The sequence below is a fragment of the Engraulis encrasicolus genome, chromosome 21 (assembly GCF_034702125.1).
Source record: "Engraulis encrasicolus isolate BLACKSEA-1 chromosome 21, IST_EnEncr_1.0, whole genome shotgun sequence".
NCBI classification, from domain to species: Eukaryota; Metazoa; Chordata; class Actinopteri; order Clupeiformes; family Engraulidae; genus Engraulis; species Engraulis encrasicolus.
Genome location: NC_085877.1, coordinates 26,315,231 through 26,341,546, shown reverse-complemented (window position 1 = coordinate 26,341,546; position 26,316 = coordinate 26,315,231). Strand labels below are relative to the sequence as shown.

At 44.8% G+C, this 26,316-nt stretch overlaps 1 protein-coding gene across 1 annotated transcript; it reads right to left on the bottom strand.

Moving 5' to 3' along the window:
• Positions 1-2,505: 2,505 nt before the first annotated feature.
• Positions 2,506-23,534, bottom strand: LOC134437325 (N-acyl-aromatic-L-amino acid amidohydrolase (carboxylate-forming) B-like). The gene is made up of 8 exons (XM_063186817.1): positions 23,413-23,534; positions 17,655-17,675; positions 16,687-16,776; positions 15,649-15,844; positions 15,157-15,250; positions 5,235-5,342; positions 3,614-3,726; positions 2,506-2,706 (listed from the first exon to the last, which is right to left on the bottom strand). The coding sequence occupies exons 1-8, from the start codon at positions 23,532-23,534 to the stop codon at positions 2,506-2,508; spliced, it is 945 nt and encodes a 314-aa protein (XP_063042887.1).
• Between the last annotated feature and the right edge of the window lie 2,782 nt (positions 23,535-26,316).

Below are 26,316 nucleotides of genomic sequence, written 5' to 3'. Positions count from 1 at the left end.
CAAATTTCATCTTTTTCATGAATATTTACTACCACCAGTAATTTCCAAGCATTGATTATGCACACCTTTCATACTTGAATAGCTAGATTCTCTCAATGCACTAAATCCACCATTTTGACATCTTGACTAAATCCACCATTGGACATCTTTGGCCTACACAATCTACTCTGATCAGACTCTACTCTGGAAATATCATATTTGTGAATGGGCAACACAAGTTGTTGCGGAAATTACTACTAAAGCACTGGACTTTTACAAAGGCTAGAATTACGAGGGAAGAAATGTGAACATTTGAGCTCATCGCTAATTATTGCTGGTTGAGTAGTGTAATGCTGTGAAGCTAGCTTCTGCCGATAGCCATTATCACTATTGAATTATTTATATTTATCATGTATACGCAGTTGACTGAAATGGTCTTGTATTACTGTAGAAATGTTTTTTTGTTTACATTTAGATCTATGTATTTGGTGCAGTTGTGGTTTCATTATTTATTTATTTTTTAACTTTGTTATCATTTCATTTGTATATTGATTTAATGATGGGAGAACATTACGCAAGTATCCATATCAGTTATTGACTGTGATTTACCGACATAAAAAAAACACAAGGAACATGTAGCTGGTGTTTTAAGCTTTTAAATGTACTCAAATGCAGACACAGTATCATTCAGTCTGTCCATTTCACCTCATGCTTCTGTTACCAAAGTCGCTAAAAAAAAGGCTTCTCAAACAGTGCTGTGCTAGCATTCACTTTCGCATCAGATGATTTGACAATGATGAAGCAATATGTTGATTAAAGCAGATGGTATATACATACAGTATGCATCATTGTGGTGATTTATTTATGCAATCTGTTATTCCCATTACTGGGAACTGTGTGTGTGTGTGTGTGTGGGGGGGTGGTGGTTACAAGTATGCAGATATTTTTAAAGGCAGATGTTTTTTAAAGAAACTTGTGAAAGCACATTTCTATATTTATGTTTCAAAAAATATCCATGCACTTGTAAACAGCTTCTTAGTGAAGTATAGTGCAATGTTGTCTCCAAGATCGAGCCTTATAAGGCAGTGACCAATTGTCTGTCTCCAGTGTAAATTGACAGAAGGCCTATATTTTGTAGTGTTCATTCAACACTATACAGAGTCTAATTCAACATTCATTGTGTTGGTCCAACTCTTGAGTGTTGAATAAACACTGAAACATTTACACTGTACCAGCCCAGCTCAACTTGACCGCAGTGTACTGCATAGTGTTTATTAGCATGTGTATGGCTTTTTGTTGTAGGCCTATACAAAGATAGCCTGGTAATGAAAATCCCATAAGTATTATGGGATGGTCGTTACCAGGCTAATGCAAAGAACTCATCGAAGGTAATTTGTTGCTATAGCAACCTTTAACACTGGAGTGGGACTTCAACAGGATGAGTAGCACACCGAAAATAGTATTCCTGTGTGTGTATACATACGTACAGCTGCATAGTGGCTTAAGTGCCCTTGAGCAAGGTACCTAACCTCACATTGTCCCAGGGACTGGAACCAAGTGCTGGTATTATGATATTTGTACACTATGACAGCTGAAATCAATGCAATTGAGTCAAGATGAGTTGAGTTGGTAGGCTACCAGAGAGTGGAAGTTCAGGGACAAATTGTGTGCACTGTCCATTCCACATACAAATATGTCTTTGATAATAAACTAGACCCTAAGCTTGCTGTTAACAGCATACTAATGGCCAATACTTAATCAGTTATTGAACCTTAAGATGTGGCCCATTATAAATGTCCCTGTTAAAAGTCGTAATGTCTTACTACTGTCATAGTGGTGTAGTACAGTACAATGGTAGAAAAGTATTTTCAACTATTACAGCATCCCACTGCCGAAACGGCCCATTATGAGCGTATTGCTTACTGGTGGTAATGTTATGGCAATGCTGTTATGATATAATTGAGTTTTGTTTTTTTTGTTTTTTTTTTCCAAAAAAAGAATGAGTCAAAACCGCCGGCGATCCCTTTTGCACGAAAAAGGCTACCACAACATTTTTGTCATACTGGCCCTCTTCAGATAACATCTGTCACTATATATAACCAAAACGTCATTCTAGTAAATAGTTACGTACACTGTATGTGCAGGATTTGTCTTACACTTCTGAATGACAATCTTGGTTACACCCAATGCACCCATCCGAATACAGAAGTGTGCAAAAGTGCTCTATCTTCACCAGAGACTACTGTATGTCGTCTCTCACTATGGCTTCTCTCTCGTTTCTAAAAAAATATTTGGTTTGGGGGCTTTTAGCCTTTATTGAGATAGGACAGTTGAAGATGGTTTTAGGGAAAATGGTGGGAGAGAGAGTCAAGGGGAAAGATCTGGAAACGGCCTCAGGTCAAAATCAAACTCAAGTCCCCGGGGTAATGGTGGCGCACAGTGAGCCAACTGAGCCACATCACCCTCTCTCTTGTTCCTTCATAGAAGTCTGTCTCCCTCTCCTCTCCTCTCCTCTCCTCGTCCTCTCTATCGCTCTCTGTCACACTGGATGGAGGGAATGACGACTCTGCTTCGGCGAGCCAGAGAGAGAGCGATGCCCTTCTCGTAGTAGGCGCACTCATTCACGAAAAACGGGTAGAGCGCCTCTTTGCCTTTGTAGCGAAGCGTCTCGCCGGAGAAGGTGAGGAACAGGGGGTCGCCAGGGTGGAGGAGGCAGAAGTCACGATCCTAAAAAGAAAAGAAAGAAAAAGAAAACAGCTCAAATGCGGACTTGGAAAATTAAGCCGCGAACATGCTTGCTGTGAGCCTTAAATTATGCAGCGTGTGACCAAGTGCACATTCTTGCTTCAGAAAGATCGGAGCAGAACACTTGATCCTGGAGGTATCATGTAGGGGGCAGAAGGTCAGCAGAGCTGGGCTGTCATTAATATTTTCCATTATTGTTTACTATAACTTCAACATGGAGGTTTGGAAGGTCCCTCGTGGTTCTGACAGTATTTGCATCTGTGTGTATTGTGTCTAGTGCTCTATTGTGTGCCAAATTGACATGAAATTCGCATGGCAATGGCTGCGAGCAATGGATGAGAAGAAGTGCACAGGTCATACATAAAATGGCAGATCTTCTCTGTGCCATTCTGAATTTGGAAGTGAAGAGTAGATTCAATGTTCACTAAGCTTCTTGCCATGTCAGCACAGCTGATAGGATTTTCTTTACGATAGAGAGAGATGGGGTAGGAGGACCTAGAAATAACCCTGACAGGATTCGAACCTGGGTCCTCATTAGCCTGATTATCATCAATTTTCAAATCTCTTCGAGACTTGGTCTGACCAAGAGCACAACAATTAATGTTTCACAAACGGCATGGTTGACCCACCTCCCTAGCTTTGCTACTGGTTGACTGGTTTGCGACAAAGTGGGTGGAGTTCCCCGATTTTTCCAGAGATCAGAAACGATATTTACATTGCTCTTGGCCTGACTAGAAGCAACGCCAAAGATGTTGCGTCACTTGGAGGGTGTGGCCTGGCTAGGTTCTCATGGGCTTGCAGCCCTCATATGCTTGTAACCCGCAACCTGCTGTGCAACACATTTCCCCCTCAGCACCCCCCACCCACCGCGCTCGCCTCTTTAGCTCACCTGCAGTTCTGGGTGAATGGCTGCTGTGATAGTCTTAGTGTCTGGGTCTCGCGGATAGTCGATGTTCTTCACCAAGGTAAATACTTCCACCGACCCACCCTCAAACTGGGTCCCTGCAAAAAACACATGGCAGAAAAACTCTGAAAGACTAAATTTGAATTTTAGTAACTCATCCCAATGCCTTATGTGTGCATATGTGACTGGATTTCAAGCCCAGACGCATGTGCATTGCTCTTCGCACTCATGGGGGTATGCATCAGTCCCATTCATACGTGTGTTCTGTTGTGTGTTGATGTGTTCCTTCATTGTCTTTGATGTTGTGCTTCACACGATACTTGGGGTCTCTTTAAGAGATCTGGTGACATTGACACACGCTGCTCTTCTGTTGAACTAAAGTGGACTCACTCCTCCGAGTGTAAACGTGAGAAGTTTTGGCCATTCTCTTTTCATCAAATGCCAACTTTTACACTGTACATTGTAGGCCTGGAGGTATATTAAGTTAATAACAGATGTGGAGAGTAGAGACAATAAGCTTTTCAATGCATTCTTACGCGTGACAAAATGACAGTATAATTAGTATGATGCCACATTGTCACATTACCATGGGTACAGTTGGTTATGCGCCTCAGGGTTGTCGCTACAGGGCAACTACACCCTCACCGGTGACAAACAAAGCTGGGGTGAATTTCTCAAAACCAAAGTTGCTTACTACATTAGCTACTTTGTTGTTTTCAATGCATTTTCCCATTGGCAACTACCGAAGTTGTTAATAGGCTAACAACTTCTCTTTTGAGAAACTCACCCCTGCATTCTAAAGGCATGGCCTTTATGATAGACAACATGTTATTCATCTCTTCAAGGTGATCATGTGAAGAGCCCCATAATTATGGCACATAAAACCGCATAATATACTAGAAGACATTCCGACCTACATATTTGACAATGTGGGCCCAACGACATGTTTATCCTTCATTCCTAGTTTGGAGTCATGGTCCCGTCTAAGTAATTTCGTCATGGAGTTTGCCTTTCGCGGGGGCCTACAGTAACCTACAGTCAAACTGCAATCTTAATTCAGCCCTAACAGTGTTTTTTTTGTCTTTGCAGAAATAGACTAATTGCATGGAATGACAAGGAAGAGAACAGAAAACTTGGAATTTAAAGGAACAGTCCACCCTTTTTTGATTTTCACATATTTGCAGTATTTCCAAGCATATCATATCATGTGCATATCACTTTCTTCTCAGTGTTTTCAGAACTTAGATTTATTGGTATCAGAAGTATTAGCGCAACTTAGCATAAGCACTGAAAGTAAATGGGAGCATTAGCATCAAGCCACAAGTGATCACAGGATGGGATTAAATAGCTGTTTTGCACTCATTCCCTACATTCATTTTAGTGTAGTTTATCAGTGCATTTGGGGATGTTTTGTTTGCTCCCATAGACTTGCATTGCTACGCTTAATTTGGCTATACTGTTAAACTAGGCAATGCAAACACATAGACGAAAAATCCTATGTATTCTCATATTTTACTGGGACTTAACTACATATGAGCAATTTCTTGAAATGAGGTGGACTGTTCCTTTAATATTGTATAAATAGGCCAACATATTTTTTAATTACCAGAGTTGAAGAGGTGGATCCATTCCAACATGAGTTCGACCCCCTCCTGCATGGCAACATAGATGTTGGACCGGATGGAACCGTGCGGCTGTGGGCCAATCTCCATCGCTATGGAGACAAAAGGTGTCTGTGAAGATTCCGTTGCACTTTACTCTCTGTATCACTAACAAGAGGTTCACTGTATTTCCATTTTTCATTAATGAATCATTTATGCATTTAAGTGTCAAATCCATGATGCTAAGTAAATGCCAAGAACGGTGAGTAATTGTTTTAAGGGGGCTTTATTTAGAGTATACTTATTCATTAGGTACAGTGGAATAACTGGTGTAATAACGTGTAGCTTATCACATCATATATTTTATATACATACCATGATGACAATATTAACCAATATTGGTTTTATAATACTTTGCCAAAGTGATGAATTCTTCTTATGGCTGAACTGAGGTTCCAATGCACCCTTAGTATGTAGATACAGGAAAATACAAATTGTGAGTAGTGTTGCATCGACACCAGTATCGGCCGGGGCCCAGATAAGGCACAACAATGGTGGTATCGGTATCGACAAGTACCAACAAATAGGGCACCGATGCCATTTACTGATGCTTGTATGACACTTGAATGCAGCCTTGAACTTAATTATTTAATATCAGAGGTATTTAAAATGTATAAAAAGTTCTACTGCATTCACTTTGTACAGTATTAGTATTTTTCCTGTTTCCCAAAGGTAGACAACAGCCTGACAAAACGAAGGTTATGTATATAACCACGGTTCTATGAGTTCCGGATGACCGCCAGAGGCGGTGCTTTCAGCACTGAATATTCATCTTACGGATCAGCAGGTCGAGAATTAATATCAACAAAGTAACACGTGACCTGGGTGACGTCACCCGGTGACCCCCGTGTCAGGGGTTAAGACACCGGTGAACCCAGGAAGCGACGTCTTGGCAAATCTTCTCGAACACACTCCGAGTGACTGCCAAGCTCTGGCGGTCATCCGGAACTCATAGAACCGTGGTTATATACATAACCTTCGTTCTATTTCGTTCCTTCTGACCGCCAGAGGCGGTGCTTTCAGCACTGGATGACCAATACCAACAAAGTCATGAGGAGTGCCTACCCGTCGTCAGTACTACTGAGACGGGCCTGAAGCCACCGCCAGCACCACAGTAACATGTGGGGCAACATCAAGAAAACCAGGCAATGGTGCAGCCTGATGCCGAGGAGGCCGTGCTGCATACGTCCTTGCACGTACCAACGGCCACATGGAAGCCAGTGTAACCTGGCCCAAGGGATCCACGAGCTCCCTGAGTGAGAACCACAGGGGGCAGCAAGTAAGCAGTTAGCATAGCAGCTGACGGGGACACCTGTGCCACCATGTAGCGGTACCATACCACCCGGTGCCACAAACGGGAGGAGCCACAGTGGAAGAGGCGAACCACGGAAAAGGTCAACAACAGGGCACTGGACGCCCATAAGGAAGTTGCTCCCATGCCCATCAGACAAGTGTCGGCCTCTGAAAGCAGCCGCTGTAACAGGCCCAGAGAGGGCAAGGACTCAAGGCGGCGCACATGATAGATGAGCCGCCCGCTCCACACAAGACCGCAAGACAGGCCAGAGAGCGTCTGAGGGCAATCAGGATGGCCAGTCCCTACATTCATCCAAGGTACGGCCATCATCAGGGGGCCCACAGGTCGCAGGCAGTGTTGGACTGCCACCGTAGACCAACCGTCCAGGGCAGCAGCAGTGGGCACGACCGCACCGCGCAAGGGCAGCAGCAGTGGGCACGACCGCACCGCGCAAGGGCAGCAGCAGTGGGCATGACTCCACGGCGCAAGGGCAGAGCGGAACAGACGCGAGTTCCACCTCCAGGGTCGAAGGCGGACATGGTAGCTGTTATATCCGTATAACTCCTAAATAACCACACCGGTGTATTCCACATGCCATGCTGTTTATTGACGGACATCACGACCCCACGCACACACACTTTACGGCAACTGCCGTTTCAACCGCGGTTTCATTTAAAGGCACAGTACCAGAACTTATAGAATGAATAAGGGAACAATATTCAAACATAACAGTAGCCAGACGCAATGTAGAGCAGTCAGCGACAGTAGGACCTGGCAGGGGCCATAACGGCATATCCAACCCAAAGAGGCCTCAGCAAGCGGAGGCCAAGAGGGACAACGTGGGATGCCGAGGTCGGCATGCCCAACACCTGGAAGGGGCGGAGAGCAAGGAAGGAGAGCCTCCACTTCCAATGCCCGCAAGTACGCTGGTCATAAGCAGAAATCGACGCCTAGAGACACCAGGCCGGGGGTCTGCATGTCGAGAACAGGGCAAAGCGCACCAGGCCGAGAACAACAGCGTGAGCGAAACAAAACCACATGCAGCATCGGCTGCACGGCCGGTGCGACACAAAAGCCGCGTCGTGGCTTGCCCAAAGCGGACGGACCAAAAGGGACATATAGGGGCCGCCGGAAGAGAGCAGACTGCGTCCAGCAAGGCCCCGACAAGGGTGTCGCGCAAGCCAAACCAATCACCGTACCACGGCCAAGGTTTGTGTGACTCTGCCCCGGCACTCAGGCCAGACAGGCGAATGCCAGCAACCAGGAGTCAGAGAGAACTCACAGGGGGCGTCCCAAAACGGTCCATGGGGGCCGAGAGAAGGCCAACAAGACATGGGACATCAAGAACCCAATGCACGTCGTACGCAGCGCTGCATCATAGACCTCGCAGACGAGCTCATCTGCGACGTGTCTAAGTGGTCAGGGCAGTGCACCCCGCCAGATCAACGCCCTGACCGGCAAGGCAAGGAGGGCGGTCAGAAGTGGTTCAATACCCGGCAGGGCCATAGATGGAGGCCTCCTGCAGCCCGGCCAATGCCTGATCGTCGACCCATCGCGCACAGCGTCACGGTCAGCCAAACACCAGTAAAGGCCACATAGGGGCCATGGGTATAGACAGGCGGGACAGGCAGGGTAACCAGTAGTAGGTACAGCCACTGCAGCAGAGACGCGTTAACAGTCCAAGCGTCAACAAGCCGGGCCCAGCGGGAAAGGTGCGCGACACAGGGCGCAGATGCCCATGACAAGCCAACTGCGATGCTCCTGCAGCAGACAGCAGAGCATGAAGCTGAACCAGCCAGATGCAGAATCCACAGTCGTAGGGGCGTGTACGCCCACCGGTGCCCAGAGCACTCATGTGAGACCATCCATAGCGAGGCCAACAGAGCGAACAGTCGTAAGCCACCGAAAACTCGAAGGGAGAGCCCGGAGTGGGGTCACTCCCGTACAGTAGTAGCAGTCAGAGTGGCATCCTGACCCCCGGATATACCACACATGAAGTGGGGAAACATGAACAATGGGAGAAGGAGCGGTAACGCTCCAACATACCAGTAGCAGCCGCAGCTGCAGTGGTGCCGGCACCAATGGCACTCTTAAGTAGCCCATGGCAAGTCCACGCATAGCCCAAGAGCTCGGGGGGACGACGTGCAGCAGTCGACCTACGCGCCACAGTCGAGGACAGTGAAGGAAGCACCTGGGTCCTGTACCCAGGGCAGCAATGCCGACATACACGTGCACCGGTCACAGAGGCTTAAGCCCAACGGCACACTCCGCGAGCCAAGGGGCAAAAGAGTCCCAGGCTCAACCAGGTCAGGAGGACGACGACATGCCAGACGTACGACAGTGGGCAAAAGCGGACAACAGGACGCAGAGCATATCTTGCATACCGAAGCCACAGCAGAAGAGGCGAAGGCACCAACTGTAATCACAACGGTCCACGGTGAAGACGGCCAAGGCCAACAGACTCCAGACAGTCCCGCAGGAGTGCCAAAGAGCATAAAACAGGGTATGGAGTGAAACCACTCACCCAGAGCAGCAGCAGTCGTACAGGCGGAAACGCCAACGGTGCATGCAAGGAGCTGACTGGTGGAGACACCCACGGTCAGCCAAACCCAGGAGAACGACTAGAACCAGTCGTGAGGTAGGGAAAAGCAAGCTACACAGAGGGGCATGAAGCGGAGCAACACGCGCAACTGTAGGAGTCATGGCGGTTGAGGCGCTCCGGGCGTCCACAAGAAGCCAATGGATGAAACAGCCGACAGCAGGCGGTATCCAGGAGAGCGACAGACAGTCGCAGGACGCTGAATGGTAGAGACCAGCAGAGGAGCGGGGAGCACACATGCGGTCTCATGCAAGTCATGCAGCCATGCAAGAGAGCAAGTATGCAAGCATGCGAAGCAACCGAGCAAGCCATGTAAACCGGAATGGCAGGGTGCGTACGGCCCAGCGGCACGCCGTGGCAGCTGTAGTAGCCATGGCATCAACAAGCATGCCACAGGGTGGAGGCCACCTGTGGCCAGAAACCCACTCTGTAGCAGTAGCAGGTACGGCACTCACATGTAGCCATCGGGCGAAAAACACCCATGGCCAACTCACCCAGAAAGGGCCCAGTGCCAATGCAATGCAACAAGCAATGCAACTGGGCTGTGACGGTGTCACCTGAACAGAGGGCATGGTGCGGGCATCGGCGGCAGGCGACAGCTGTGGCGGCGGTGGGCGACAGTCGTGGCGGCGGTGGGCGACAGCCGTGGCGGCAGAGGGCGACAGCCGTGGCGGCGGCGTGCGACCGTCCGGGTCGCTAGCAGGCAGGGCACATTTGAAAACACGGTCACCGTGTGTCAGAGGCTGCAGGTCGGCAAAACAGGGCCGACAACTCCACCAGTGGCCAGCGGAACTGTAGGCCGAGGGCCAAATCGCGTCAGCCCGGCCGTAAGTGCTCTCGCACGCAGACCTGAGCAAACAGCACAGGTCACATCTGTCAACCTCAGCCGCAGGCATCTCAGCTCCAGGCAGGAGAGGCACCAGTCCCAGGGGCCTAGACGACAATGCATCAGTCAGGCAGGCAGGCACACAGGGCGAGGACACCCCAGTGGTAGCCGAGAGGGAAGCCAGCAGTCGGACAGTCAGGGCCGACAGGTAAACAAGGCAATACACACAGCAGGGCGAAGACACCCCAGTGGTAGCCGATGCAAGAGCTCCAGGCCAACTGGTGAGTACCACACAGAAGGGGCTGGGACATCCAATGGCAGCCAAGAAGAAACCCAGTAATCAGGCAAGACGAGGGTCCCGTGTCGGGAAGCGAACACTGCAACACACAGAAGGGAACAAACAAACAACACATACCCACAGGGCGAGGGCACCCCAATAGTAGGTAAAAAGTTGGCAGCAGGTAGGAGATGACACTACAATGTCCAGCAAATACTGCGAATATAAAACACAAGGGGCGAGGACGCCCCAAGTGTAGCCAACAGGAGCCAGCAGCCAGGCGGCAACACCAAGCTGACAAGCAAATAATAATGGACATTAACATTTTGGATTCGGCCTATTTTGGACACCAGATGGAAATTAGCCCTCGGGCTACAATCTGCCATATTTACATATATGTACATGTATGTATACGTTCATTAATGTGCAATGTCCTGAAGAAATAAAGTAAAGTAAAGTACATTACATTGCAATGTAGTCGGTAGTCTGTACACCCAGCGACTCACAATAGAGGACATACCATAAGCACAGCCAATATCATGGGCAGACAGGAGTAGCACAGTGATAGAAATGCAAGGCAAATATACACTTCTGGGGCGAAGACACCCCAGGTGAAAACAGACAATAATAAACCAGTGAAGAACACAACCCGGCAGGAATAACAACCGGGGTGAGCAGAGTGCAGCCAGAGAGAGAGAGAGATTGTATTGTAGATTGAATCTCTGGAGCAGCGTGACGCCAACGGTGCAAGGGCACAGCGAAACACACTGGCCCGTGGAGCAACCGTACAGACAGGCTACACTGTACAAACAATGAAGCCGTAACGTAAATACAGGCACGCGAACACAAGTACCGGTAACCGAGCTCGCGTCGAGTGTCACAACAATCGCCCAGTAATAGTAACATTCCGCGGCGAGAAACACCGCGAAAATAAATCGAAACAGTAAATGACAGTCCACTTACCCAAACGATGGCCAACATAGGCAGGCAGGCGTTAATACCTAATCCCAACTCGAAAGCGTATCACGCCACGAGACCGCTCGTCAAATCCAGTTGCGGGAAACACTACTGAAGATAACGCGGTAGCAGTTAATACATGATCAGAAAACGGCCTACCTTCCACGGGAAAGGACAAGTTATTAGCCTCCAGTCGGCGAGAACAGTGCCTCGAGCCAGGGGCTAGGCAGGCTAGGTAGCCTAGCCAGCCCTCCTCCACCGAGCGAATAACACTCAGTCGGAGTCGGACACATCGTAAATGTGAAAGAGATACTCAAAGGAAAAAGCGACCAACGCCGTTTCATGGGGGGTGGAAAACCCACAGCCCCAACCCTATGGGTGCGAAACGAACAAAGCGTCAGGTCAATCCCAAAATCTCAAACGATCAACTCGAAACCTGCAATCGAGAAGATGAAAAGACGTCGCTTCCTGGGTTCACCGGTGTCTTAACCCCTGACACGGGGGTCACCGGGTGACGTCACCCAGGTCACGTGTTACTTTGTTGATATTAATTCTCGACCTGCTGATCCGTAAGATGAATATTCAGTGCTGAAAGCACCGCCTCTGGCGGTCAGAAGGAACGAAATAGAACCATGATTTTACATCCAAGTATGCAGCTCATCATATATATCTATACATTTCAGAGTGGTATCAGTATGGTATCGGTGTCGGCCGATACTGCATTAGCCAGGTATTGGGTATCGATATCGGGGCCAAAAAATGGTATCAGTGCAACACTAATTGTGAGTATGATGTAATAACATGTACCGGTATTACAGTTGTACTTAGGCCTACATGTTGTTAGTATTACACCAGTTATTCCACTGTACCTAAGTACACTGTAATTAAAGCCCTGTAAAAATTAAGTGATACAGAAATTACCATAAAATTAACCCCTTATAAGCCACCCGTAAAGATTCTCATTCCTGCATGTCATCGTAGCCATCTAAGTCTACAACTCAACTCCTTTGACAAGACAAAATCACATTGTCAATTGTTGGCATTCACATTTACATCAACTAATGGATGGGACTGCACTGCACTGTACTGGAGAAAAGCTGAACTCTCGAAAATTAATCTATCTGGGATTTATTGAGCATGACAAATAAATCACTGTGAAGTTTAGGATCGAAAGAGTGGCTTATACTAAATGTAATACTGTAACCCAGTTTCATGCACCCAAAGACTTTGGTTAGTTATGGGGAGTCTCAACTAATTTTCATCTCTGTCTGTCACACACACACACACACACACACACACACACACACACACACACACACACACACACACACACACACACACACACACACACACACACACACACACACACACACACACACACACACACACACACAATGTGTCTCTCTACCATGTGCTGCAGCACAAGGTAGTAAATGGTTTTTAGTATTGAGGTGCAGTTAAAACAGAGGCCTTCTAGAACTGGAATTGTCGTGGTCATGCCTATGTTCCCAGCTGTATGCATTGTCTCAGAGTCATTCAACTCAGGCAACCCATGCCGTAATTACAAAAGCATATAGTCACAAAGACCAACACACAAATGTAACATTTCTCTCAATCTTTCTCTCCCACACTCTCTTTTCTCTCCCTCTCTCTCTCTCTCTCTCTCTCTCTCTCTCTCTCTCTCTCTCTCTACGGTGAAAAAGAAAGACTGTCAGAGGAAGGTATAGGCAGACTAGGTGATCATCTAGGGTTGTGAATGTGTTTGGGTCCACTATCTATTTATCTGCTTTTAATTCCCACTACCTTTCAAGAGGGATTTTCACTTTATTTTGCAGTGTCTTCAGGGTAACTATTGCCTCTTTTTCACTGCCAGTTTTCTAGTAGGTCTACAGCTCGACACAGCATGATTGAGCTGTGTCGTGCCTATTCAAAAAGCAAAAAGTGGTGTCCGAGTCGCGCTGTGTCTTGCCGTAGGCCAGTGTTTTTCAACATTGGGGTCTGGACCCCATTTGGGGTGCACAGTAAATGCCGCGGTGTTAATTCAACACTTAAAGAGGTCATTTAAGTCCAAATGATGTCAAATCAACTATCTAAGTGTTAAATGAGCACAGCAGAATTTACTGTGTGGCCTGTAATTTAAATGTGGTCGCCTGAAATGTCTGAAAAAAGAATACCGGTAAATATAACAAAATATTATAACATAATTATTCAATATTCTCTTTAAAAACACCATTCATAATCTTAAACTGTCATGAATATCTATGGGTTTAATACCCTACCTACAACCCATCTAGCTCCGTCATGTTTTCATTTTTGTCTTGAAAAAATGGGTATGGGGTCCCCAGAAATGTGGGATGTTAAAATGGGGTCCCATGCCAAAAAAAGGTTGGGAACACTGCTGTAGGCCAACCATAAAACCTGTGGAGTCCATTTTTCCAAGGTTTCCACGGAATGGCAAACACTAGGCCTCGGCCAGGATTGAACGATTGAACGCAGTTTACGGTGCAGAAAATAATTTATTGGATCCAATATGTGTAAAGTGATGAATGAAAGTCCAGTTGAAATTAACTTAACAGTAAGCAAACGAAAGATTAGTGAAGGTGTAACACAATAACGAGTAAGTATGGTCAAAATAGTGTTACAAACCGGGCTGCATTTCCCATTCGCCCATTCAACCCAAATGACCCGGCTATATGACGCTTGACATATGACGTCACCCCAATGGTGTTCGTCACACATAAAGCAATAAACATATAACCAAAACTAAATACATAATCCAGCCATAAACATTACATTAATATTATCCACAATAACCAAATATTTCATATTCAACCCAAATTATTATCTTAGTAGGCCAAAACATAAAAAACACCAAAATGGCTGTAACAAAACCGGCAATGGAAAAGAGGCATTAGTGTACCAACGTGTGATGTTATGTATTTACATGGTACATATCCAATCCTAACCCTAACCCTAATGCCGTGAACACACCAAAAGCAACAACAGCTCTACGGAGCAACAGAACTCTTCGGTCAGAGCAGCAATGACATGAGCGACAATAGCAACAAAGGAGGATGGTTACACGCAGTAAGGAAGCAGTCAGACTTTCCAATTGGTTGCGGTGGCACGCATCATACCTAGCATAGGGCAACCACAGTGGAATGGTTAGGGAGGAGTGGAATGGTTAAAGTGATACTGTCCCATTTTTTGGAAATAAGCTCATATTACACCTCCCCTTGAGTTAAATACTGCAGTGCAAATTTTACCTCCATGCTAGCTGTTAATATTGACTCCTATGAGACCAGTTAGCCGCCAGCTGGTCTCATAGGAGTCAATGTTAACTGCTAGCATGGAGGTAAAATTTGCACTACCATACTCAGAGAACAGTTGAGAGTACAAGAGAAAGGCAAAACTCAACTATTTAACTCAAGGGGAGGTGGGATGAAATGGGACAGTATCACTTTAAGGTAGTAAAGGCTGTAAATCACAAGGTTGCAGGTTCAATCCCCACCCTTACCAGTCCCTTCCTTCCTCCACGGCTGAAGGCCCCTTGACCAAGGCACCTATCCCTACACTGCCTTGTAATCAAGGCCCTGTAATATCTCTGAGTCGCTTTGAATAAAAACGTCAACTTAGTGTAAACACAGCTCATTACCACAATATTCGCTGATGTTCAACTACTGTAGAAACTGACGATCCGGTTGCCCAAATTGCCTCTCATCGCCCAAAATGCTTTTGTTATCATGACCACTTTGTACTGCACCTTGATCAGCGATGTTCTCTTCAACCGAAGAATCATAGGCCAATTTCGCCTGGGGCTCGTTATCTCTTTCTTTCTCTCTCTCTCTCTCTCTCTCTCTCTCTCTCTCTCTCTCTCTCTCTCTCTCTCTCTCTCTCTCTCAATCATGGCTTACCAAAGCCATGTTTCCCCACGGTGTCCAAAGAGTAGGCTTCATTAATTGACTTGTTGAAGTTTATATATCGCACAGGTATTGTGGCCATCTCTCTCTGTGGGCAAAACAAGACAATGGCAAGGTTTGGTCACAAAACATGTCAATTTGTGTCCATAGAAGAAAAACAGGCTTAAATCATTTAGAATTAAAATCACCAAAGATGGATCTGGACAGAAGTACTTTCAAATGGCCACAAAATTCTCCAATACAATCAGGCTTCCATTTGGGGAATATTGTATGTGTAGGAAGTTTAAACCACACTATGGCTACAGTAAAACTCACAATGCCCCTGGGATGTCTTGAACAGCTGTGGTCAGACACATTTTATGCCAATTCTCACCCATAATCTGACTCAACAAATAGCCACTGTTTTTTGGGGGGCTTTGTAGTGCAGACCACATAAACCATGAATCAGCCAGCATACATGTAGGTAATCGATTGCTCTTGGCTTGCCTGGAGGTGTCTGTAGATGTGCAGGCATATCCAATCGCAGTCGGAGAAGGCGATGCAGCACAGGCCCATGTTGGCCGTGGTGTTGTGCAGGTCACACACCAGGTCCGTCGCCTGAGGGCTTCCTTTAGGACCCAGCAGAGCGTTGAGCTCCTTGGAGCGCACTATCTCATATGGCGTCTTCTCTTCAACGTGAGCACTGGAAAGGAGAGGGACAGATGCTGTGTCTCAAATGGTGTACTTGTGTCAGTGCACTGGCGTTTAGTGCATAGTGCACACAGTGCACTGAAGCCCTTTTAAGTGTGTAGTTTCAAGGGAAAGTTTGGACATTCAGTACAGCGCCATAGGCACTGAAAAATAGTGCCCATAGTGCCCAAGGGCACCATTTGAGACACAGAAAGAGACATATGTGGAGGAGCAGCACTTGGCATAGCACCAAATTCCTCTTTTCATACCGCTGTGTAGGAGTGTGAATGATCATTTCCTGTCATCATCAGTACTTGGAATAGGAACAGGAGATAGATGTACAAAGTAGGCCTACTTCGAAACAGAGTAGGCTTCAATATCTTTGCACACTATGGGCCTACTTATAAAGTAATCGATAACCATATGTGAATCTAAGATGGTATATCTAAGGTATATCTAAGATGTTCACATTTCAATCTCATAGGTTGTCCTGCTTTCCTTCAAATGCATTGCAAAAGTCTGTGGACTTTTTCAGATATTCACTTTTCAGTTTCTTGGGGTGTCCTGTTAATAATGGGAGCACTGAAAGGATGAGCCACAGATGTAGAGGAGTATACTGTGAGCCAATACTGAAGTTATTTTCAGATTATTTCACAGCAGAGAGAGTGAGATCTGTCGTCCCAAAAGTACCCGTTCCTACTTACTCGAGGCAGGCTTCGGTGAAGCAGTGGTTGAGGTCGGTGTCAGTAGAGCGGCGGCATTGCTGGCCGGCTCTGCTTGGCTAATTTTTTTCAATGGCCCTGTTGTGCATTTTGTTATACAAACACGTAATTGAAATAAAGTATTCCTACTTACTCGAGGCAGGCTTGAGTGAAGCAGCGGTTGAGGTCGCTTTCGGTGTAACGACGATTCTGCTGGACGGCGCGGGGGTTTCCCATCACCATCCTCAGGGTGTAGGTATTGGACTCCTGCCTCTCACGCCTCTGCTGCGGCTGATGCTGCTGCGGCTGCTGCACAGTAAAGAAAAATAGGTGTCAGTAAAGTAGAGGAGGAGAGTGCAGCACAGAGGTGGTTCTAGTCAATTTGGTGTCCTAGGGCAGCACCCCACTTTCCTACTTGTGGAATTATAGATTGGGATCTGTAAACATGGCATCATGGCCGTAACCATTGAGGACACAGAGATCATGTTCACTGTATTTTTTTTTTCAATTATGTACAATTTATCTATGATGAAAATCGATATATGGTCAGCAATGATAAATTCAGTCTGTATATTCCACCCCCATTTATCCTCAAGGCAGTGATTAATGAAAACGAACTTAAGAGTTTGACTGAAGTGTTTGAAGCATTCTAAATGTACAATATGCAGTACAGCACGCAGTATTTGAAAATGTCTGGTTACGGCCCTGCATAGCACCATACAGCACAGCTGATCAAGATGACCTACTGTACTGAGTGCCCATGAATAATCATTGGCAATGTAAATTTAATGCGTTATTTAATTTAATATTCTAATTCTGTGGCACCCCAAGACATTTGGCACACTGGCGATTCTAGGGGGGGGCAGGGGGTGGCCAGGGCCACCCCTGGGACGCTATTGTCCACCCTACTGGCCACCCTTGATTCGACAAGTAATTAATAAAAAATATATTTTTAAAAATAAATAAATAAATATACAATAATAACAACAGTATAAGACCAATAATAGGTAATTATCAGGTAATCATTCAAGTTCGTCAACCCAACAACAAACAAGAGAAAACTGTCAATCCATGGTGATCGCTGGCTGACAGATCTAGGGTCAGTTTTACACTTTAACTAACACGACAGTCGTTGGACTGATGCTGCACAAGGCTGATTTCTGATCAGTAGGCTTACACGAGATGACCACTGCGTGTCGCCTGCTGCCCCTATAGTCGCTTATTTATCGTGAAAGATCTGGCAACCCCGCACCAGCGATGCTGAGGAGCACTGTGTCACCTGCAGTTCCTTCACGAGAGACCGCATCCACTAACTGCCTGGACAGTCTAATTTGGACAATAAGGTATGGCAATTTAATGATTTGTTGATTGTCTGAATGTGTTGGAAAACCTAATTTTGAAAACTTTATGCAAGTATTAGCAGCCAGGAAGAGCCAAAATACGAGATAGCTACACGAAACAACAACATGACTAAATGAGAGCAAGTTAGTGTTGTGGCAGCTGCAAACCAAGTTAGTAGCACAGCACAATCCTAACGTGCACGTCAGTTTATTTTTTTTTGTTGATAACAGGATAGTTAATATGAAACCGTTTGGATAGGGACATGGCATGGATAGCATTGGCCCATTGGCCACACATTGGAAAGGGTAGTCGGTTGTTATCTACAGTCAGGATCGGTAGGCAGACGTCAGTACCTAGCTCGAAACCTAGCATGTGAAATGAACTAATGCTAAGCTGGACTATGATTGTTGTGATGCCTTCTCTCAGTGAGAAGCTTCTCATTTGCTTCTTCGATTGTCTTGACTTTTCTTGGAGTTTAAATCAAACTTAAATAAAGTCGGAGTAAGTCATAGTAAAGAGCACCTCTGCCTCTTTAGAGTAAGCAAGTTCACATCAGTCACAGATGTGGTGCCTAAAACCACAGCGCTAGTCCACTTCAGAGTATGACTCCCCCCCAATAGCTAAATTTACGGTACATATTTGACCTCAAATGTGTCAATATATCGTAATCCTTTTGTTCAAACGTAGCGAAAATAAATCGTCACGCACACCAAATCATGGTACAGATGTGAGTTTGTTCACCAACGAAATTCAATTCATGTGATTTCTTTGCTAAAACCCTGCAGCCACGGCTTTAGAATCAGCCACTGCTCACAGCTGTAATTGCCTTGCAGGCCGACGGCGCCTCAGACTTGAAATTCACGTCATGTAATTTCTTTGTTAAAACCATATGCCACTGCTTTGACATCTGACAATGTCAACATCAATAATATAGTTTTTTTTGTATTCTGACATTGTTGAATGAAGTCAAAGTTGTTACTCTAAGGGGAACCACAACCACGAACACAAAACTCATGAACACAACATGTGTACTCTGCCAATTCGACAATAATCCCTCTGATATTGTAGCCAGTTACTATGCTTAGAAGTGAGTTGATTGAATGATTAATTGGTTGCATTGATTTGATTACATTTCCTCCAGTGAGTGACATTAAGATGAAGAGAAGAAACGATATTGAGAGCTTCTTTATCAAGAAAGAGTCAGAGTCAGCTACAGCCAGTACCAGTGCAGATGCCCACACAAGCCAGCAGCCTAGGGATAGTGTTGATGAGCAGTCCACTACCCCAATACAAGATGGTAGGTTGTGCATGGAAAGTTTGAATTAGTTACATGTAGCCCTTTCATGCACACCGTTCAACCAGTGGAACACTGTTATTGTCATCAAAAAGGTTCTGTCATAGTGCCACACTACATAACACAGGGTCTTTAGTAATACACTATGGTAATTCTGGTAACGACAAAGGTATAACGCCATGCATTAAAGGGTTTAACAGCTGACAAATGTTGAGACAGAAGATGATGAACTAAAGATTTGTATTATATGTATATGTGCATGGACCTGTCTGTCTGTCTGTCTGTCTGTCATTTTAAACTATCCTTGTATTACCACAGTTGACCAGCCACATTTGGAGGAGGAGGAGACGGACTGTGAATCTGTGTTGTCTGGATCTCCACCTACTGAGCATGGTATGTCAGGTTCAGATGTCATTCATGAAGTTGGTGTCTACTCTCATACTTCAGTTATTTAAAAATGGCCAATTATGCATATGTATATGTGAATGCATAGCATTTAACCAGATTACACTGCGCTTTCAATTAAAAGCCTGGCACATTAAAATAACTTAATGAGGATATGTGTGTGCATTTATCTTTAATTTCTGTGAATACGTACATAGAAAACAAAGACCTAAACATAGAACATTTCAATACTATATATATATATATATATATATATATACTGTATATATATTATACTACTACAAAATATTGTATTTGAAGTTCACTGGTGCTTTTCTTTAAAATGCAGGAAATAGCATAGAATAAATGCAACATTTTCTGTGTGGGAGGACCCCCGTATGTGTATATAATTCCATGATTCCATGGCCACCTCAGACTATATTTGTGTGTCATCTTGGCCACCCTAGTAAAAATGTCCTGGATACGCCCCTGATTTGGCAGCCTATTGGCGACTGCCTTGTCTGCCTGTGCCTGGCGCCGGCCTGGCGTTGCTTTGGGTCCACTGTTTGAAGAAAAATCAGCTCTTCAGAAAGGACATGAAAACTTCTGTACATCAAAAAAGTAAAAAACCCTTTAATTTAATTGATAAAACCTACATATTTTGACTGCAAACCTGTCTTCATCAGGCAGGGCAAACCCTGTTTTCTTTGGACCTATGTATGTATACAAATTGTGGCAGGCTACAATTTAAAGGACGTTTTTAAAGGGGCTCCAGGTAGGATTAAAAGTTTAATTAGTCACTGTCCGTGTCGGTCAATGGTTATGCAAATCATTTGTAAGTGAACGATGACTCTCGCAACCACTTCCACGGTCCGCTGTCAGAAAACCCCGAATGCAACTTTTTGAGCGGTCCGAACGAGTGTCGTGGGAAATACTTTTCATACAAATAATCGCTATACATTCCGTATTCAGATTTGGATCAACTGCTGGCATTTCGTGACGAAAAACAATCTCACAGCGAATTTATTTGAACAGCATTTTTCATTACAGTGTAGATCAGGGCTATTCAATTGCCGGCCTGCGGCCCAGATGCGGCCCGGACGCGGCCCTGATCCGGCGGCCATTCGCAACAGTGAAGCGCCATTGTTGAGTCTCCAGATCAAATTATCATTTAAAACCTTCACGGAAACCTGTAAGTGTGTCTCCCTCACTAACTCCCAAATAGTTTTGCAATGTCAATATGCTAGTTTGTGGACTTAAACCAACAAATATTTTCAATTAGGCTAATGTCGTCGGAAGAGTGTGCGAGTTGTCATTGCGCAACATGCAATGTGCGGCACACGCGCGTCTCAGCATGCCAATGCTGCATTGTGCGAGGTGCCTGCGTTTGAGATGTGTTTGAAATAAATCTCTCACCTGCAGTAATGAGACTGACGTAGCACTAAAGCTCTAGGTCTGTGCTTGTTGTGGAAGAGTTAACGACTGAAAAAAAATGAAATACTATATTTATGCAGCGTCTTACAACGGAGATATAGTTTGACAACACAGTTCATGCAACACGGAAGCGAGGCGGCATCTAGCTGATTACGTTGTTAAAATAAATTAAATCTACGAAATCCGACATAACGACACGTCAATGCTGATGAACATTGCACATTACATGTGTGCATTTGAAATGTGCATGTAGCCTAAATGTCCGTTCTCACGTGAAAGAAAGAAGTTTGACCGTCAAGTAGGGGGAGAGCTGTGGTGTAGTCTACGTAGAACGCAGGTATACGGAGTATACCCACTTCTACATTTTAGGGGCTTCAGTATACCCACTTAAAATTGATTGATCCATTGTTTAGAATAGCATAAATATATACAGTATAACCACTTCAAAAAATGCTTTAATATACAGTATACCCTCTTCAAAAAAGTAGACTACACCGCTGGGGGAGAGTGCAGACGCGACAGCGGGCATAAGTCAACGCTTAGTAGAGGGGGGGAAATATTAGAGGCGCATCAGAACGCAGCTTCTTCGACTTGACAACTCACTTCAAAGCTCCTTCAACAACGTGTGTCTGGCAGTAGTGTGCCTATGGCTACAGAAATAGGCTACAGTTGGTCACTTATGCACGTAGCATAATGTTCGTTCCAATTCAGGATGCGGTCACTAATGAATGATCTCAATGGTTGCAGTTTTGTATAGGCTACTGCAAACGTCCCCTGTTCAGTATTTGTTTCCGTGATTTTTTCTGGAGGTCATTTACAGTAACAATTAGTTTTCCATATTCACTAAAGAGGACAGATCTGTTTTATAGTTTGTGAGGTCAGATAACATTGAACTGTGCAATAGGCCTACTGCAATATCCAAAATAGTCCAATACAGAACATTGTGCTAATTGTATTGCACAGTGTATTTAAATATATATATATATATAGGGACTATCATACACTCCCTGGGAAAAAGAGGTTTTATCCCAGGGAGTGTATGATAGTCCCCCCTGCCGATTATTGCAGTAGTGCTGTAGCAACACTGCAGTTTTGATATTGCATGGACAACTAATGATTCTCTTTTGTTGTGAATCTCTGGCCTGCCTTGTTATGTATACATTGAACATTCAATGTTAAGATTAAAGCTTGCTTTTATTGTTTGAAAAGTTCTATTACCACCTAGGCCTATTGACCGGCCGTGACATGTGCGGCCCACCTTGACTTCTTGATTTAAAAATGTGGCCCAATTGAAAAACGAATTGAATAGCCCTGGTGTAGATTTTGAGACAGGCATGCCACGGGCAACGCGCAAACGACGCCATCCTACCTTGTGCCTCTTTAATACAAAAAGAAAGAGAAGCAGTCATATTTGCTGTTCTATTTGCCATAGACACCGGCAGTGACACAGGCTACTAATATCCAGTGTTCCAAGGGAGCATGACTTACACAAGGCTAATATGTTAACATTGAATTACATTACGCTACGCTTACTGTGCCAGACACTTGTATTCAAAGTGACTTGTATTTTTTACCGTGTGCTGCACTATTTTTCGTGGGACCAAATGTTATCTGAAACAGAATAAATTTCAACTATTTAACTCATTTAAGCCTGATGCAAATACTGTGTACGCTACATTGACCTTCTGCCTGGAGCTGCATGAATGCATTCAGGCTTTTGAAATTTGAGTTTTTTAATTAAAAATGTGGGTATGCTAGTGCTGGATGAACACATTCTAATGCAAAGGGAGGGTCCTAGCTTTTAAATGCAACTTATTTCACGTCTCTATGTGCTTCGGTGGCTGAGATATTTAGGTTTTTATAGGCTGAGGGCACCTTTTTCAAAAAGGGCTTAGGCATTCAGCATGTTTTTTTGCAGTTGCCTTAGGCTTAAATGGGTGAAGGAGTTATTTTGCCACTCCAGTCCTTGGCTGAGGTGCCCTTAAGCAAGGCACCTATTCCCACATTGCTCCAGGGACTAACCAATACCTTGTAAATAACTGAGTTTCCTTGGATAAAAGGGTCAGCTAAGTGTGGTAATGCAATGTAATGTAATGGTATGTCCAAAGATTTTCGAGTAGAGTAAGAAAAATCAAACCCAGCCTACCCAATGCAAAGGACTATGCTCAAGTTTGGTCTCCTAAGGGGGCATTTTCCCCTCCTTTCTTTCTGTGGTGTTTGGTGGCGGCTTGAGTAAGACATGCGCTACCGCCTTCTTCATTATTCTCAACCTAAAGTCTCCTAAAGGGCTCCTAACCTACAGTAAGGTCTCCCAAAGGGGCGTTCACTTGACGCCACACATGGAACCCGGAATAGTACGGGTTTGATTCGTCTCTACCTTTTCCAATGTCTCTGGCATGTATTCTTACTGTGAGCTGCTGCTGCTGCTCCTTCGGCTGCTTCCTTTTCCTCAGGTGCTCCCGGACCAGGTACACTCCCGACAGCTCGTTGCCATGGGTGCCCCCGCACACAGCCACTCGGGACAGGGCAGGGAGAGACACGGTGCTCATCTGTGACCCAGACACTACAGAGTTTAGGGACAAAAACACAGTGTTGATTCAGCACTTAGAGATCAAATAGACTGTAAACTGGAAATTCACTCAGAGAGTGCAGACCTCCACCAAGCAATGAGATAAAAACATTTGACTATGTTACACCCTATTTTTCTCTAGTAGCCTTGTTTTTGTGGAGTTGGAAACTGGAATGTCCAAAAATCTTTCAAAATTCCTGGATCTGCATCGTGATCCAGATAACCATCAAAATGTAATCACTTGTCCCTTTTGTGATTTCCAACAACCCCACAAAATTTCATCCAGATCCGTTCACGACGAGTTATGCTGACAGACAGACAGACAGACAGACAGACAGACAAATAACTAAATAGACAGACAAACAGACAGACAAACCTTCTTGGCAGAGGTAAATAGGCCTATGTTAAAAATCGACTCTATGCGTTGAAATAACACTGCATTTTTTACCATGTATCATTACAGTGGGATTGATTGATTCATTCATTGGTTGCTCATCGATTGGTTGTTCATCCATACATTGATTAGTTTGTTGTCGCTACATGGTTCTTGTGATGCTGCACAACAGTGAACACGGCCGGGGCGGTGGTGGCTGAGGTGGTAGAGGAGCCGTTCGACAACCAGAAGGTTGCAGGTTCTAGCCCCGCTCTGCTTGACTCCATCAATGTGTCCTTGAGCAAGATACTTAATCCCAAGTTGCTCCTCGTGGCAGGGTGGTGGTACCTTGCGTGGCAGGCACTGCCACCGGTGTGTGAATGGGTAAATGTGAGGCATACAACGTAAAAGAGGTGGAAAGGCACTATACGGTATACAGTCAATGCAGTCCATTTGCCTTGGAAATGCAGAACATTGTCACAGGTTTAGCCATGTTGCTGATAGCCTGGATGGCAACAGTGGAGCAAATCACTATCATTACAAGCTGATTGGTTAATCAATTTGACTGTGAGATTTATTGGTTGGTTGGTTGGTTGGTTGGTTGGTTGGTTGGTTGGTTGGTTGATTGATTGATTGATTGATTGATTGATTGATTGATTGATTGATCAGGTTGTCCATTCAGCCATCTATATACAGCTCCAGGCCTTTTTATTAGAATACCATGAAAAAGTTGATTTATTTCCATAATTCCATCAATAATGTTAAACTGTCATGGATTGTAGATTCATGGCCCAGTTTTTTAACTATTCCAATCATTATTTTTTTTCTTTTTATATACGTTGGCCTTCCAGCTCCAAAAACCCATGAATTGGGGAATTCGCATTATTAGAATATTGTTATAAAATCACATTTTTCTTCATCAAAATTCGGGTCACATTAAATCAGTTGAAATTTGGTACTTTCTACATAACATGCAATGGTCAAAACTTGGTTAGGACATTCTCTGTCTTCATAATGGCCATGATGCGTTTAACATTGAAGTCAATGGCAAAAACAGTGCATGGGAGTTATGGAAGCCCAGATATCCCTGATGCTTTGCTGTCAGCTGTTCTTGTTTGTTGACCTGGTGCCCCACACTTCCCTCTTCAATATACCCAAAGATTTCCATGCCACGTTTTGGTGTTAACTCACCAGTTTAATTCTAACTCAACAGAAATTAAACCCCATTCATTTTCAATGGGGTTTCATTTCTGGTAATTTAGAATTAAACTGGTGAGTTAGCGCCAAAACGTGGCATGGAAATCTATAGGGTATATTGAAGAGTGAAGTGTGGGTTACCAGGTCAACAAACAGGAACAGCTGACAGCAAAGCATCAAGGATATATGGGCTTCCATAACTCCCATGCACTGTTTTTGCCATTGACTTCAATGTTAAACACATCATGGCCATTATGAAGACAGAGAATGTCCTAACCAAGTATTGACCATTGCATGTTATGTAGAAAGTACCAAATTTCAACTGATTTAATGTGACCCGAATTTTGATGAAGAAAAATTTGATTTTATAACAATATTCTAATAATGCGAATTCCCCAATTCATGGGTTTTTGGAGCTGGAAGGCCAACGTTTATAAAAAGAAAAAAAATAATGATTGGAATAGTTAAAAAACTGGGCCATGAATCTACAATCCATGACAGTTTAACATTATTGATGGAATTATGGAAATAAATCAACTTTTTCATGGTATTCTAATAAGAAGGCCTGGAGCTGTATACAGTAGTACTACTATACATTCATCCATCCACGCATTTGTTCATTAATTCATCGATGGCTACAAATAGCATAACCGAAGTAGAAATGAAAAGCACTGCATTACTGTAAAGCTGCCTTTCCACTCCTGGTCACAAGCCACCGTATGACCACACAAGCACAAGCACAAGCACAAGCACAAGCACAAGCACAAGCCACCGTATGACCACACAAGCACAAGCACAAGCACAAGCACAAGCACATCCACATCCACATCCACATCCACATCCACCTCCACATCCACATCCACATCCACACACTCTCTCTCTTTCTCTCCCTTTCTCTCTCTCTCTCTCTCTCTCTCTCTCTCTCTCTCTCTCTCTCTCTCTCTCTCTCTCTCTCTCTCTCTCTCTCTCTCTCTCACTCACACACACACACTCTCTCTTTCTCTCTCTCTCTCACACACACACACACACACACACACACACACACACACACACACACACACACACACACACACACACACACACACACTCCACTACGATATATCACGCCAGTTGTCAGACTTTCCATTACAGTTATTTGTGCCCCCTTTTTGGTGTGCCTGCCCTCTCCTTCCCCCTCTACCCTCCTTGTCAC